General features: G+C 41.1%; 1 protein-coding gene across 3 annotated transcripts in view; it reads right to left on the reverse strand.

The window, feature by feature from the left end:
* The window catches only part of SYTL5 (synaptotagmin like 5), an 87233-nt gene that overhangs the window by 53308 nt on the left and 17740 nt on the right, over window positions 1-16185 (reverse strand). For all 3 annotated transcript variants that reach the window (XM_066980233.1, XM_066980242.1, XM_048052835.2), the window contains one exon: window positions 5020-5509. In XM_066980233.1, coding sequence (XP_066836334.1) covers window positions 5020-5138 — 119 coding nt within the window. In that variant the 5' untranslated portion in view covers window positions 5139-5509. The remainder of the gene's footprint in view (window positions 1-5019; window positions 5510-16185) is intronic.

The raw sequence follows: 16185 nt of genomic DNA on the forward strand, positions 1-16185 counted from the left end.
GGGATGACAAAGAGTGGATTTGCAAAGAAAAAGAACTGGAGTGATGAATAGCAGAATGGAAAGGAGGCACGGGAACTGAAGTTATATTGTAGAGGAATAACAACACCTTCAACAGATGAACCTTTTCATGACCTACTCCTTCAACCTCTCCACTAAAAACTATTACCAAGATTAAAAAAAAAAAAAAAAAAAAAAAACATAAAACAACACACCACACCACCCAAAATGCACAAATTGCCTGTTGGTTTCTTACTTACCTTCGATGAAGTCAACTGTAATCAAAGTATAAGAATATCAGAGTTAACCACCATCAGAAATTCTTTCACCAACAGAAGAAAGAACAATGGAGAGCAAAACAGGCACCTCTGCCCTTAGAGTACCAGCAATAGGAACTACTTTATTTTGAAAAGTTTCTGGTTCAAAGAGTAACAGTGCGTTAAAAGAAATAATTCACTTTTCAAAAGTCACAGATGCCAGACACACAACTTCCCTTCTTCTCATCCTTCCCATATGGATGAACAATATGCTTTAACATATGAACTCTTCCCTTAAGATATTATTTATAGTCAGTGTTGCAAAAAACAAAGACCATATACCATACCATATACTGATTTATAATCATTTTGTGCTTACAAACAAGTCCAAATATATAATCAGCAGGTAAGTCACTTACAACTCTTGTTACTCAGACTTAAAAATAAAATAAAATAAAATAAAATTGCTGGAGTATTTGCCTGTAGTTACCACAGGGTGGTATCCATGCTAAGTTTCTCCTATACTGTAATGGAGTTAATACGTTAAATTGCTTCTGACTGATAAGGAGATGCCATTTTAGTTATGTGAAGAGACAGGAATGCCAACTTTCTTTGGCAATACAGAACTGAGATTGATGCGATCCTTGTACACCTTCTGGAAACCTAAACACTGGGGGAATGACTTAGGTAATTACTCAATAAGGCCTTACTCTTGGAAGAAATTGGCATGTTCCTTCTTTGTTTTCTCAGTTCAGCAACTATTAGACTGGTGTCTCCTCTTCTAAAAGCCTGGCAACTCACAGCTTGGCTTTGTAAACAGTGACATGAACCTTTGTATTTTAAAAGCTGTCTAGGAATACAGTCAAGGTGAGAAAGCAGTGTACATTAGCAGCAAGCGTGTCATGCGTGTTTGCTCTGTGGTAGCATATTCATATTGAGGTGAAGTGCTAGCTCCAAATGTCACAGCCATCAGACCCAGTTGCTTCCATAACGCCACAGCTGGGGAGGATGCAGCAGGGCACATAAGCGAACCAAGAATGAGGTGAAACGCACCTGCTACAGGGCACACCTCCCTTTCAGCACATAGATCCCTCTAATGGTTTGGTTTTCATTTCATGGTGTTATTTGGGTTTGGATGAAAAGGGTCTTAAAAGAATAAAACTTCAAAACCAGTAAAACGATAGGAAAAAATAAACATTTCAGTCAAGAACATTCAGTTCAGAGTGTATTCACTGACATACTCTGGATGCAAATTTCACACTGGATGCGAATTTCTCCCAGCAAGTCAGATGTTCAACCCTACATTCCCCACCCCACCCCCCCCCCCCCGCTCAACTTCACTATTTGTAGCTATTTTAGCTCTGTGTGATTGAATGATTTGACCCTAACAATCTTGTCCTTTAAAAACCATCATGATGACTACTCAGCTGATATCAAATGTACAGTAGAGCAATATTTAAGACACTGTAGGCTATTTTCACAAGTAATCTGCAACTTTAAATCCATATTCAAACAAAATTTCCAGTGACATACAACACACACTTTAAGAACATAACTAAATCCTAGTATTTATTAAAATTGGTTACTTTTTTATTACATTTTTTATAGTATCAAAACTAGACCACAGTAAGCATACGTGTTGCCTTCTGTGTTTTTCTCACATGTAGGTGAAATATTTATACATCTTATCAAAATATCAGAACAGCCACCTGCATTCCAGAACACCAGTATGAGCAGAGTGAATATAACTCTTAACAATTTCAGTGCTAGGACGTCCTCCTACACTTACTATTGCTTTCACACTGAATAGAGACTCGTAAAGAAAGACACTGTAAGAAGTTGATACCACTTTTTTGTTTGTTTTAAGAGTAATCAAGGCATTACTGTGTTTTGTTATTTTTCTGATGACTTTTGAAGACATAGAGAAAAAAAAGAAAAAATCTGTTATCAACACAGATTCAGAGTACAAGAGACAAATAAAAATTCTTCTGTGTAGACTAGAAGCAAGTATCTTGCCAGAATGAAAAAATGCATTAAAAAAAATACAAAAGGACTTGTTCTTCTGCGAAGTACTTCAATAAAACATGTAACAGATTGCACCAAATGGAATTTCAAAGACAACACATGTTCCTCTGAAGTATACTTATGAGACATAATTAAAGATATCCTTGCCAAGTTGTATTCAGAAAGAAAAATTATGAAGCCTCCCAGGAAGCAGTTACCCTCCCAGCTTTTTATAGTTTGCATATCTTGGAAGTCATTTACAGACTACATTCCACCCTTATCAGACACAATATGTTCCAGTGACAATACTCCAAAAATACCCTTAATCTAAAACCAACTGGTTAGTATAGGTGCCAGAAGTATGTACGAGCCTAATATCACAACCTAGGTTATCCTAATTAGCATCACATTTCAGATTAACTTCATTTCCAACCTTTTCTTGAGGTGCCCTTTGCATTTGCACCAAAATACAGATAACCCTAATGCCACCGGTTCCTTAGCTGAACCATGTCCTCCAGAGGTGCCTTCGGTTCTCAGTAGGTTTGGCAGTGATTTTCAGTACCACAGAAAGAACAGGTAAGTAGCATTTTTAAAGACATCATAAAGAACAAGAAACAACAACAACAACAAACAAAACACACATACAAAACTTTTAACTCACCTATTACTGCCATGTCCCACTTGAGACTGGTACACAGCAATAACAGGAAAGAAAGGTTTGGGAGGTTTGGGAAAGCTGGTGACTTGTTACACTCTTGCTCTTAATACTGAAGGCTTTGATAGATGACTGATACACGGCATACATTTCTGAGGCCAGAGCCTTCTAAAACAAAATACTTACTTTGAAATGCTTATCCTATTACAAAACAGAGCACAATGCCTGGAACAAACAGTGCTCCATCTGTTTTCTTGTGTTCTGTTTTCTTCTTCATCTGACAAACGATGAAGGAAGTTAAACAACTAATTTGCCCACTCCATCATAAAGAAATTCCCTTTCTTGCCACTCCTGTACCAAGACAGGCATGCCAGTTTTAGCCCACTCCATTTAGATGAACCACTGTGCTTGCCCAGTTAAAAGGGCTGCACACCTGCAAGGGCACTGCACTTAGACCTGGTTATCTCAAGAGAAGAAGCCTTCCAAAGCCAGTGGCTAACTCTGCATGGTTTCCCAAATAATAGTTTTGTACAAAAGAAGCCTCAGCAGCACATGTCTAAAAGGCTTTTTAGGAAATCAAAGGGAAGAACAATGCAGCCTGGCCTTGGAGTTCATGGACAGAAACCAGCAAATGCTGGAAATCTTCCCTTTGTAATCCATTATGCTTGGCAGCCTCGAGTGCGACACTGAGTGCTGCACATTATCCACACTGAGCCTGTTTCTCAGAACCGACACTAGATAAAAGGACAGCAGCAAGAAGTGATGGGAAGCAGCAACAACATACTGGAAAAGCATTTGAACTTTTGCAGAACTGGTACTTCGCTGAACCAACTGAATTTGAGTCATCATCTGAAATAACTGGATCTCAGACTGCCTCCACACGTTGTTCTCTCAACTCTGATTTTACCTTTTTTCTCAGAAAAGAACACGTGAGCTCTATTAACACCCCCTGAAGTCTCTATGCCACCCATCAGTTTGTTCTGAGCCACACCTGAGACCTTCAGTTTTATTCTTTGATTTATTAGTAAATCTAAGCCATGTGAAAAATGAAGTGTCCCTCCTCCTCCCTGCTCTGTAAATACTGCAAGAGAAAGAAAAAGGTTGTTATCACACATTTCCCCTGTGTTGCATGGACTCCTGTATACAGCCCCCCCCCCACACACATATTCTCTCCCTGTGACACCTCCCAGCATCCCCCTCCCACACAAAGACACAACGCATACAGCTGTTCTCAGAGGACAAAGCTTCAAGAGCCTGACTAAAACCTTCCATTCATGTGGGATAAATTTAGCCAAACCGGGCAAAATCTACAGAATCTGAAATTCAAAAACCATCGCTGTATATTCTCGCACTTGTTGCCAGCATGAGTGTTAAGCTCTCAAGGACACTCTGAACATGTCTACTAGAAAATAAAGTATTTCATTTCTAAGAAAATTAAACCATCTTTTATTTTAGTGAAACACATTTTCAGTATTTGAAAGATGTTCTTGAATTCAGGGCATCCATGCAGAAACCCAGCTTATATATTCATTTCCTTGAGGCTAATTGAACATTTGAGAGAATGAAAAAGAATTCTGGGATTTTAAATGTAGTACTGAAATCAACCAAGAGAATTTGGATGTACTTTTAGAGTAAGCACTCAGATTTCATTACGCCATATTTCCATTACATTTTAAGCTTTCTACAAGCTTATGAAAATCGAATGGCAGCTTTCCAAGAAATACTGTAGTTCTAAATGTTATTAAACTTGAACTATGAATAGGCAATACATTGCAAATTAGACTTATATGAAATGATTACCAGAACAAAATCACTAGCCTTCTTGCAGTTCCCTACATCAATACATGGCCTGGGATTGAAGTTTGAGGTCCATTAGCTTTCTTACTCTTTTGCTTTGAAGCAATGGACACATCACGATCTTCCATTTATAGAAGGCCACACTAGCAAGCAATTTTCTTTCTTTCAACACATTTTGACTTGTAATTAACTGTGCCACCTCACAAAACTTATCATTCTCCCAAAGCATTTAGAAAATCTTCACTGGGAGCCATATAAATATCTACACCAGAGAATTATTTTTTAAAGAAGAATAATAAAAAGGGTTACCTTATCCTTTTATCTTCAACTTTTTTCAGATATTCATCTCTCTTCAATACTCCCAATATCATTTCCCTTTCATGTTCCAACAAAAATGACAGATTGATGATCTCCAAGTGCTTCGCCATGATTTTTCAGTGAGTCCTTTGTCCAAGCAATTCTTCCTATGAATTATTTGCTCAAGTCCCAAGGCACTTTTGTGTCCGAGTAACAAGATTCACAGTCGAGGTATGTTGAAAAATGCTTCTTGAAGTTAACCAGGTGTCAAAGCTGTATTGCTCTGCCTTTCAACTACACGAGAAATAAAGGTTTCCTCTTTGCTTCTTCCTCAAAAAAGCCAGTAATTTTCCTGGTTGCTGAATGCCCCCGTGTCCTGGCCGGTGCCCTCTGGCACGCCGCAGGCCTTCAGTCTGTGTTCAGAAACAGCTGCAGAATCAACTTCCTGGCATAACTGTAGTTCAGAGCCACAAAATAGCTGGGCATAATTATTTCAAACTATCTGAAAGTCAAAAGAAACAAATGGAAATCATCTTGACGTTACCATTGTGGTCTGATTTAAGGCTTAATCAAATACCAGTTTAAAAACCACCAAAGAATGAATGCCTACTTGCACTGTCAGGTTATCTCAGGGAATACATATATCTCATATTTTCTATGTTGTTGTTTACTTACTGTAATGGATGATTATCATACTCCCATGAGGGCTCTGTCTAGTGCAATACAATTTGCAATTACTTCCCTACTGCAATACACTTAAATGACTGTATTCACCTTGTAATACTTCCATCCTAATAGTAATAAGCATCAGGGGTGGGGATGGGGGGGGAATCTATTCATTTTTCTGAAATCACTTTAAGAGAAAAGTAACAATTAAGAAGTGGAGAGACTTCAAAAGGTAGCACTGAAGGTAAGACTCACCCAATAACATGTATTTATCTGTGTCTCAGCAAGCCACCCATCACGCGCAATTCACAGTCAATTCAGAGAAACAGGAAGGAGTGATTTATTTACACTCTTAAGGAGTGATTTATCCACCTACTGTAGACATTTAGTTTCAGATTACAAGTCCTAGAAGAGCCCACTAAATACAACAAAACCCAAGAACGACTTGTTAATGTGTAGCCACCCTGAAGTAAGACAAACTTCACTCTGTATGTTTTGTCATTTCTAAGCAGAAATTAACTTCCAAGCAAAAACAGAAGAGGCACCCTAGCCTGCAGTGGAGCATTGAACTTGACCCTCTTTGGAAAAAGTCACCAGGAAGCTGCTTGAAAAAGTATCTAAAACTTCTGGTCAACTGGTTGGAACATCCAGCCCTCACAGTCTTGTAAGTAAACATCAAGTTTCATACTGAAACAATGCATGACCTCCAAGACACTTTAATAAAAAGAAGTTACGCGAATAGATACTCACTGCACTTTGAAAAGTACACACACTTTACATGTAATATATGAACATAAACCACATTTACACTCAAAGAAGTGCACCTACATTATCATAAGTGCAAATACATCTGTGTGCATATATAGGTGCATGTGTGCCAAGGATAATGCAGATTTATTTTCTATTACGAATGCTGAAAGAACTAAAAGAGCTTTTAAGAATTTTGACATTTACAGGAGAGTGCCCAACCACAATGCTCAATGCTGTTACAAAACCTGTTAGCTTTCTTCCTCATTTTCCAGTACATACTTATTTTAATAGCAGCCCTTGCTTCTTTAGCTTTCAACAGTTTGGAAAGCTTTTGACAAAGATAAATAGCACAGAGAATTGGAGCAACAGTGCTCACTAGGAAGGACTACGGGTATTTGACAAAATATCCTTCAGTTTTCATTCATAACAACTGCTAAAGAAGCAAATGCTGTTGTCAATGGCATCAAATGAAATTCTTGTGTTGTTTTTCGTTAATATACCTCAGAATCTTGGTTTTGATTAACTTTATTCTTCAAGTTAGCCGACTACTTATTAGCAAAGGATACAGAAGTCACAATTTAAATTTAAATGAGATTCTTCCTTAGAGTATTCTTGCATGGGAATTTCTTCTGATATTTCCTAACCTCTATTTCAATTAATCTTAAAATTTTTCAAATGAATGAAGATGATGATAAATTATACACAAGTGGCAATATATGTATCTTCATCTAGTTTTTCTTTTATTTTTTCCCCAGTACAACATTAATATAAATCTCGGGATTACTTCAGCAAAACAGATCCATATCGCTGTCACTTCTATCAGGGAAAAAAATGGGACAGAAAAGTCACACAACAAACAGCACACAGTCAATGCAAGTCAGAAATACAACTCAGGACTGCCAATTATGTACTAACTGTCATTGAAAAGTGGGAAACAAACATAAACCACAGAGTGCTAACTCTGGCTAGATTGTAATATTAAACATATAAATGTCAAGGAATGAACAACACGTGGAAAATTTTTACTTTGTTTCTCTGCATTTAAGAGAGAAAAAAGAAGAAGAAGAAAAAAAGCACAGGACCACTATGCTAACTCTTAGATTCTCGAAAATAGCGTTTCTTTCAATACCATCCCTAAGGCCAAGTTATTTGTAAGCAAAGGAAGAAATCCAGTATGTAACTTACACTTATCTATAAGGGTAAATTCTTTCTTGAACTGCCTAGGAAAAAGGCCTGGTGAAAGCTGTACTTTCAACCCAATCAGGTCTCAACATCACAGTGGTCTAGGGAGCATGGGGCTCTGGCACAGAACAGCGACCCAAACCCAGCAGTGAGAGAACAAGCTAAGTTGTTTGATGGGTCAGGGTGCTCTGAATTTTTGTTTGCAAGTTTGCCTTGCAGCAGTAGAGTAGGTGGCATATAACATAATTCCAAGAAATTTTTTTTGATGGAGAAAAACAAGTTCTATTGGAAAATGGAAAACCAAAAGGTTAAGGGTAAGGAATGAGCAATGCAATTAGAAACTGAGTGCAACAAAAGTGTTAAAAATTGCTCCTGATAGCACCATTTCTATCATGATGATACCCTGCAGGTAACTGTTTTTGTTTTTGTTTTTTTCAGGAAAACAATGCAGTGGTATGACAAGCAGGCTGATAAGAACAGCGTATCTTGTAAGACGTATTCTGGTATTGGGAATTCAGGGCTGAGAAAAAACACTCCAGAAGACCCTTCTGGCTGCATCTTACCTTGACATCTGGACATATTCTCTGAGCTTTTTTGTTTAACTCTAAAGAAGCTGGAACTCTTAGCAGAATATCTGGAAGCCTCAAAAATTCCCTTTGGCTAAGCATAATGCCTATCCTTGGATATCCTGGGTAATTTTGCCCTCAACAGGGGGAGGCAGGTATTTCTAAAATATGAGGTCCAAAATTACTAAGGTGACATGCCACAACCGTGTATTGAGCTTACGCAGCAAGGCTTTGGTAGCGGATGGGCTGCAGTGGCAGCCTCTGTGAGAAGAGATAAGGACAATAATTGGGAGAGGTAACAGGGAAAACATGGAATGGACATTGTTAGAGAATATCATAATAGTGAGCAATTTGTGTTGTAACGTGGTGAAGGGATCATGGGTGGAATGTGTGTAAATCTTCCACCTTTATCAGTGTTTTGATGACGCTACGTTCATTTTGGTGTGGGGGTTGTGTTGTTGTTGATATAAGCGAAATTTGTGAAGAGTGTGAGGAATGTCAATGAATGTATATTTAAATGATAATTCTTAAATATGGTTTTCACAGAAGTGAGGGGTGGATTGTACAGTGCTTACATGGCAAGAATTTTGTAGCAGGGGGGCTGCAGGAGTGGCCTCCATGAGCAGAGCCCAGCAGCTGCCCCACGCCAGACCAGAGCCAGCTCCAGCCGGCTCCAAAGGGACCCGCTGCTGGCCAGAGCCCAGCCAGGGAATGATGCTGGGTGGGCCTCTGGGAGAGCAGATTTAGGGAAGGGAAAAAACATGCAACAGCAGCTGGGGGAGTGAGGAGTGAGAAGCAGCCCTGCAGCCCCCCAGGTGAGTGCAGCAGGAGGGCAGGAGGTGCTCCAGGCAGGCAGCAGCAGTTCCCCTGCGGCCTGTGCAGGGAGAGGCCCCCGGTGGAGCAGGCTGTCCCCCTGCAGCCCATGGGTCCCACACGGAGCAGATCTCCACGCCGCAGCCCGTGGAGGAGCCCACGTGGAGCAGCCCATGTGGAGCAGGTGGATGTGGCCTGGAGGAGGCTGCGGCCCATGGAGAGCCCCCGCAGGAGCAGGCCCCGGGCCGGAGCTGCAGCCCGTGGAGAGGAGCCCACGCAGGAGCAGGGGGTCTGGGGGGAGCTGCCGCCCGCCCGTGGGGGACCCGTGCTGGAGCAGTTTGCTCCTGGGGGATGGATGGACCCCGTGGTACGGAGCCGTGTGGGAGCAGTGCTGGAAGAGCTGCTGCCTGTGGGCAGCCCCCGCAGGCTCAGTTCGGGAAGGATGGCATCCATGTGGAGCAGGGGCAGGGACTGACCGTGAGGGAGCGGCAGAGACGAAGCGTCAGGGGCTGACCGCAGCCCCCATTGCCCTGCAACGCCACAAACTTAGAATCCAAAGTTAGTTCATTTGTCACTTGGAGCATAGGGTCAAGGATGTAGACTTTGGAGCAGAACTAAGTATCAGTAAGGGTGATGAAAACAAACAGATTTAATGGACTTAAAATTTAAGAGATAACTACTCTATCCTGAGCCAGATGTACATCAGCTGACAGGTCATTTCATTAATGGTCTTACAACTTTTGCCAATGAGGAAATATTGAACTGCAGAACATGTACCACCAGCAGCAGAGAAAGCAGTTGCTAGTAGAAAAAGCTGGTAGGATCTGACGTCCATGTGAATGGAGACACTTTAGAGCCACAGATCAACAGGCAGTCACTGCAAACCCCAGCCATGGTAAGGAACAGGAGGGGAAGTGGCTGGAAGTGCCAGTGGTTTGAAGTCATGGAGCACAGAAACACACAACAAGAGGGCAGTGAAGGAGAGACAGGAAGAATGATGGCTCCCAGCCACAACATAACATTGCAGCTGTTCTCAAGAGTACCACTGCCTGCCATGCCAAATGAGATTGGCTTAGAAACTCTAGAGCAGACTCAATCGACAGTAGCCTAGTCAACAAAATCCTGGTCTCTGGAAATAGATCCTTCAGTCCCATTTATGACAAAAATCTCATGGATGTTTTCATCATATAATTATGGGATTTTGCAACTGTTAGAAAATATGTTTTTACCTGCTTGTATGTTCAACCAAGTTTACGTAGGTTACAATATCTTGTGAATTAGCAAAGATATTCTCTTATAAAGAGCCAGAATGGCAGCCAACTGTTTAATGATTTTGCACTCAGCACTAGCAAGCCAACACTTACCAATGAGTGTCTTAGAAACCAGCATCTTCAAATTTTTCTTTTCCAGATTTTCTTCTCCGCTGTGAAATTGCCACTTTGCTTGGGGTGAAAAAATAATTGGATTATCCTAACCAGTCTCTACCTACCTACCAAAGTTTCAGCAAATATCTTAAGAGAAACTCATACTTGTTCAGACCAGATTGCTTCTAAAGTCATTACACCATTAACTCTGCTTAAGCAATATTCTCTAACCTAAGCCTGCCGAAGTGCTAGGAGCAGTTAAACTGCGTAAGCTAAGTTTTCCCACTTCTTAGTTAATGCTACTATGGCAAGGACATCATTTAAAAAATTGTGTTGAATTTCAAACATTGTCTTCCTTGCTCCATGGACTGTTACACGAGGTGCCATGCACAGGTACACACAAAACATCACCTACTTTATAGCAGCAGACTGTGTTTTAGCTCCCATGCCTTCCGCGGTAAGCATTTTGTTTAACAAATATACGTATAACAGAAAAGAATAGCAATTATGAAAACAACAGGGACACTTTCTTCATAAAAACAGGAAGCTAGTAAGTAAATGAGATACTGTTTCTAACAAACTAGCGCTTAAGACTTCCCTGCTTCACACAACACATGATTGGAGACCAGGCCTGTGGTTCACGTTAAGATTTAACCAAAAAAAATGGCTCCTCTCCTGCACTGCCTTTTGTTCTCTCTCCAGAATAAATCAGCTGACAAAAGCTGAATATATGAACCAACCAACTTAGGGCTTGAAAGCTTGAAAACAGAACAGACCAGCTAACTTTTAGAAACTGACAATGTCTAAGTAAATCCTCTTTTTAACAGACCTTTGATGTTTTATTAAGCAGCCCTGTGGATAGTTGGGAATTGTCACTGTTTTCATCCTAAACCGAATGAAGATCTCACACAGCAGAGCATTTGGTGAATGCTAAATCACAAATTAGGGCACATGGAAAAATGCAAAGCCCCCTAATAGGATGGGGTTAATATTAATCTACGTTCAATTTGGGCCAGAGCATTAATTTCTTCATTCAGGGTAAGGCAACGATCCACCGCTGGACTTGCGGTAGAACTAGTGAAGGATTAGGAAGGAATGAAGTGACACAATGGCAAGACCATATATATAAGTGAGCCTTTTGAGTATGGGTTCGTTTTCCCTTGCCTCATGGAAAGGAGGTAAAGAACCCCTCATGGGGACTATTTATGTACTTTTCCCACTTCTGCGATCCCTGTGGGAATGGTATTTCCAGAATAGATCCTCCCTTTCTGAAGCTATTGTTGAGGGAAAATGCATTATAAATAATACTTGTTAGCACAACGATTGCGAAGTTAGACACAGCTGAACAATAAGGTGCACTTTATTCTCCTGTATCCTATGTATCCACTGTATACGGGTACCCAGCCTATCCAGAGAGCATTCGCTCACTCTCCCAAAGGGAAAGAACTGGTTAAGGCTTCTTTCAAAAGAGGAGAAACCCCAGCGTTGCTGCATGGAAGAACATGCCATTTCCTCTTGCTAATTGTTAGCGCAGCTGCTTGTGACAACTAGAAGCCCAGCACCCCTGAAATTGAGTCTCTGTGAGGGATGCTGATTAAAACCAGAGGAAATACAGTGAACCCACTGCAGCCTGCTGCACCGCTTGTCACCACAGGTGCGGTAACCGCTACTGTCCCTGCTGCACGTGCCCTGAATGCAGCAGGTCGGCAGCTCCCAGACACCTTCCCCATCTCTCCCATCTCCGCAGGAAGGAGGGGAAGCATCCTGCCCCGGGGAGCGAAGCAGAGCTGGGAGGCAGCGAGACGAAGGGTGAGGAATCATCTTCTTTTCTTCAATTATCAAGAGGCTTGCTGCAGGAAATTACTCCCGCCACCAAGCCATTATGTTTACTTAGTCAGAAGCTGGTACGAGGAACCATTTCGTGACTCAGCAACAGGGGCTGCGTTTTCCATGCGTGCTGCAGCAGCAGGGGGATCATGGCATCGCCTCACGATGCTCCACTGAGGCAGCATCACCTACTGCTGGCTGGTGGGGATTCCTTTGCCAGCAGAGAAACGTGGTCTGTGCTGCATATATTTACTAGCACAGGAATATCCGGGACAAGCACAAGCAGGATTTCTGTACTGGCACAGAAACTCTTACCAACAGCAGCCAAACACAGCACGGTGTGGTGGGCCGTAACTGACCAGATGAGAAGTTGAGATGTGTTGTCTCTCAAAAAGGCGCTGACCACGAATTGAATCACAGCTGCCCAAAGCACGATGGCAGAGCTGGAGCAGGCATGATGGCACTGCTGCCTCTTGCACATGCTCCAAGAGGCCACAACTCCAAACCCAGTGCTGGCACAGTGTAACACAACGTGATGGACTCTGATCTGATGTACCCAGCTTTGGCAATCAAATGAAAAGAGAAACATTTCATATGTGCTGCTTAAAACACTCCAGTCCTACATATCCTGAGGTCATTCACATGGGGTTCTGAAATGAAATACAAAACTAAGATGGCATTACTAGGTAGCCATCAAAACATGCTCGGTGTCCATTTATCTTTTCTGAGGCCCACAGCTGTATACAAATCTCTGATGGGAGAAGGATGGGAAGGACTCTTACCAACAAGTCTAATAAAACGTCAGAAAGACATAAAAGGCATTTCATATCAAGAACCTCCAGCAAATGTAAAACTTACCACCTTCAGAGGGTAATACCCAACTCACCTCTCTTCCTGCTTTAACAAAAGCAGACTGCTTCTAGCATGCCATATACAGGAGCAAGAAAAACCAGCTACCCTTCTCAACAGTCTGTTTGCACAGCACACACGCCCAAGTATGCTAACTAACCACCAGGTATTGAAACACCAGGAAATCTTTGTTGCACCAAATGAATAAATATGCAAGGTAAGGAAGACCAACTCTTCCTTCTTTGGCAGATGCTAAAGTCAAGTGGCAAGAAAAGAAAACCAAATTTGATCTCAGTTAACGGTACACAGATTAGCCTGAGAGCTTTACTCAGTATCATAATGCAAGTAGTAGGCAAATGGATTTTTTTTTTTTACTTTTTTTTTTTTTGACAGTGACCAAACTTCAAAGATCTTTAGATATGAAAGCTGTCAGATTTATGAACTGGCAGGTCAGATATTGCATTAAAGAAAGGATCATGTATGTGTGGCTGCAGCATTGTCTGACAAGACAATACCACCATACAATCTGGTATCTGTGCACGAGAATGAATGTAAGCTGAGAGAAAGGCCAAAACATCTGACTTTCTAAGTCTCAGCCTCCTTAACTCATTTAGTCTAAGTGTGTTTGATTTCATAGTAATAAAGATTCAAACAAAAACAATGGATTCAGAAGCAGGCTTTTTTTTTTTTTTTTTTAGGTCAGGCACCATGCCAGCTTTCTCATAATGTCTTGGCAAAGTTCTTATTTAGCTACAAGACTGCAGTTTTTTTCTCCAGCCATAGTCAATGCGTTCAAGTTTCATCTAGTTTCCAGCATTGTTGTAATAAAATCTCAAATTCAAAACCCTAAGTTTTTAAAGTCTAAAGCCATAATGTTAATGCTTATTAAGCCCATGAAGCATTCTACCTTATCATGAAAGAAATCAGTAAGTTAAAATGCCTAACTTGTACAAGGAGAGAGTGATGAGGAAGGCTCAGCACTGCCGGTGATTCATTCAAACCGTGCTCCTAACAAGAGGTGTCCGTGTGTTTATTTTTCAGCCCTTAAAAAAAAAAAAAGTCTTCAGGTAACATGGGAAAGCATTTATATATAAGTAAATGTGTCACATCATGTTTCCTTGACATAGCACTTGAGGCTCGCTGTGCTCCCCAAACGGTCAGGCTACATAGTGCATGCAACAAGTAGCCTGACTGCCCAGTGAAAACTCCCTGAAGGACACACAGCTTGGCCTCCCAACAACTTCGTGCTATTTTTTTGGAGTACGCTATGCCAGGAGAAAGACATGCGCAGAGGAGCAAGTGCGGATCTGGCCCACAGGTTGAAAGTTCACTGGCCAGCAGTCATTTCTGAATACGAGCCCACACTTCCTAGAGATCCTACAAAACAATAAAATTGAGTTTAACCCTTTAGATGAAGCTTTGGGATACACAAGTCTCTAGTAATCTTCCACATACTACACTGCTTTAGCTAATATACTTACAAGTCAAACACAAGGAGGGGGAACAGGGTGGCAATCTTTTCCTTTTGCTTTGCTCATCCTTCAGTAAATACATTTCACTATCCTGGCTGAGTGTTTAAACAGAAAAGACAATACCTCCCAGGGTAAGTATAGAAATAAAATCCTGTATGTCAGCTTGCAAAATTAAGCAAACAAAAAAACAGATACAAACCAAGGAATGAAGGAAGTAGAAATATATTTCTATTGTTAAGCAAAAACATCTGTGCGATATTAAATCACCCACGAAGATATGACTTAAGGCTTGAGTCATCTCAATCTTATCGCTTACTCACAGTTTGTATGAAAGCAGTATTCATACAGTACGTAATTTCACATTTATGTTATTCCTTGTGCCTACACTTTCTGTGATGAAATGGAAAATAAAGCAATGAACTGAGGTCTAGAACAGAACAACTTTATACACAGCTGTAAAGCAAGTTTTAATATGTACCTTACGTGTGCCTTCTTCGGCAATTAGGTAAGTTATAAATTTAAATTCCATAAATGTGAGTTTTGGTTAACTAAGACAAGTTAAAGAAAGTCCACAAACTGCTTACTTTAAAAATTTTATAACATCCTTTTCCAAGGCATGACCTTTGGGAGCAAGAAATCTCTTCTTGATGTGAGGTTCTCTTACATGGCAAAAACAACACCAGCAGATCTCCCAACCCTTCTTTCTAACCACCAGCATCTCTTACAACATGCCCCTCCAGCCATCAAACACAATGAGTTTAAAAGTTAAATTAATACGTATGATATGACACGATTGCATTTGACACCAGGACACCTGAAAGGCACCGACACCTCTTACACGCCAGCAGCTGCTGCTTCATGGTCTAGTCTTGACACATCTCCATCCTCTCTCCTCCTTCAGTGCCCTCTCTGCCTTGAGGGTAGCTCTGGGACTTGAGGCTGCTCTGGCAGCAACCACCACGTGTAAATGTGTGAGATCTCTGGGGTGCTGGTCTGTGCCACAGCATGTCAGTTGAAGCTTCTGTAGTAATGAAGTAGAAGCTGCATGGTAAAACAACAAGATACTCTGACAAACAAGCCTATTAGGTATGAAAAGAAGGCTTGCTTCGTTTTGATGCAGCAAGAGACTGATTGAAATATCAATAGATTTGCCTGATTTTTTTTCCTCCAACAGAAAAGCTCCTCAACAGAAAATCACAGATTCTGCAGAATCTTACGAGGATTCTTCAGAGATTTCGACAGAAGCTTGTTCATATTATAAAGCTCAAATGTTTTTGCTAATTTGCTGAATTAAGTATACTCCAAAGCTGGTGCTTTGACTTTATCAAATAAAACGTTTTATTTTGCAGATAAACTCAGGATTATCAATCTGAGGTCTGGTCCACATGATAAAATTCTGTCAATGACTTCTCCTTCTCCATAACAGAAAATGAGGTGATCTCTGAGCTTTGCAGTAGGGCAGGGCAGCACTAAGGCTGCTGAGGGGCTGCAGCCAAGCTACAGAGCCAGAGAAGCGGGAACCAGCATTTGGAAGAGAATCCACCAGAGAAGCTGGGGAATCCCCCTCTTGGTTTTGGGGTGATGGAGAAGGGAACCATGGACCTTGCATAGGAGTGCTCTGAAGGAGGAAATGTGTGGGTGGGTGTGCAGGAGATGAAAAATCCAGCCCTCCACTATTTCAGCCTGTTA

This window comes from Anser cygnoides, chromosome 1 (genome assembly GCF_040182565.1).
Source record: "Anser cygnoides isolate HZ-2024a breed goose chromosome 1, Taihu_goose_T2T_genome, whole genome shotgun sequence".
NCBI classification, from domain to species: Eukaryota; Metazoa; Chordata; class Aves; order Anseriformes; family Anatidae; genus Anser; species Anser cygnoides.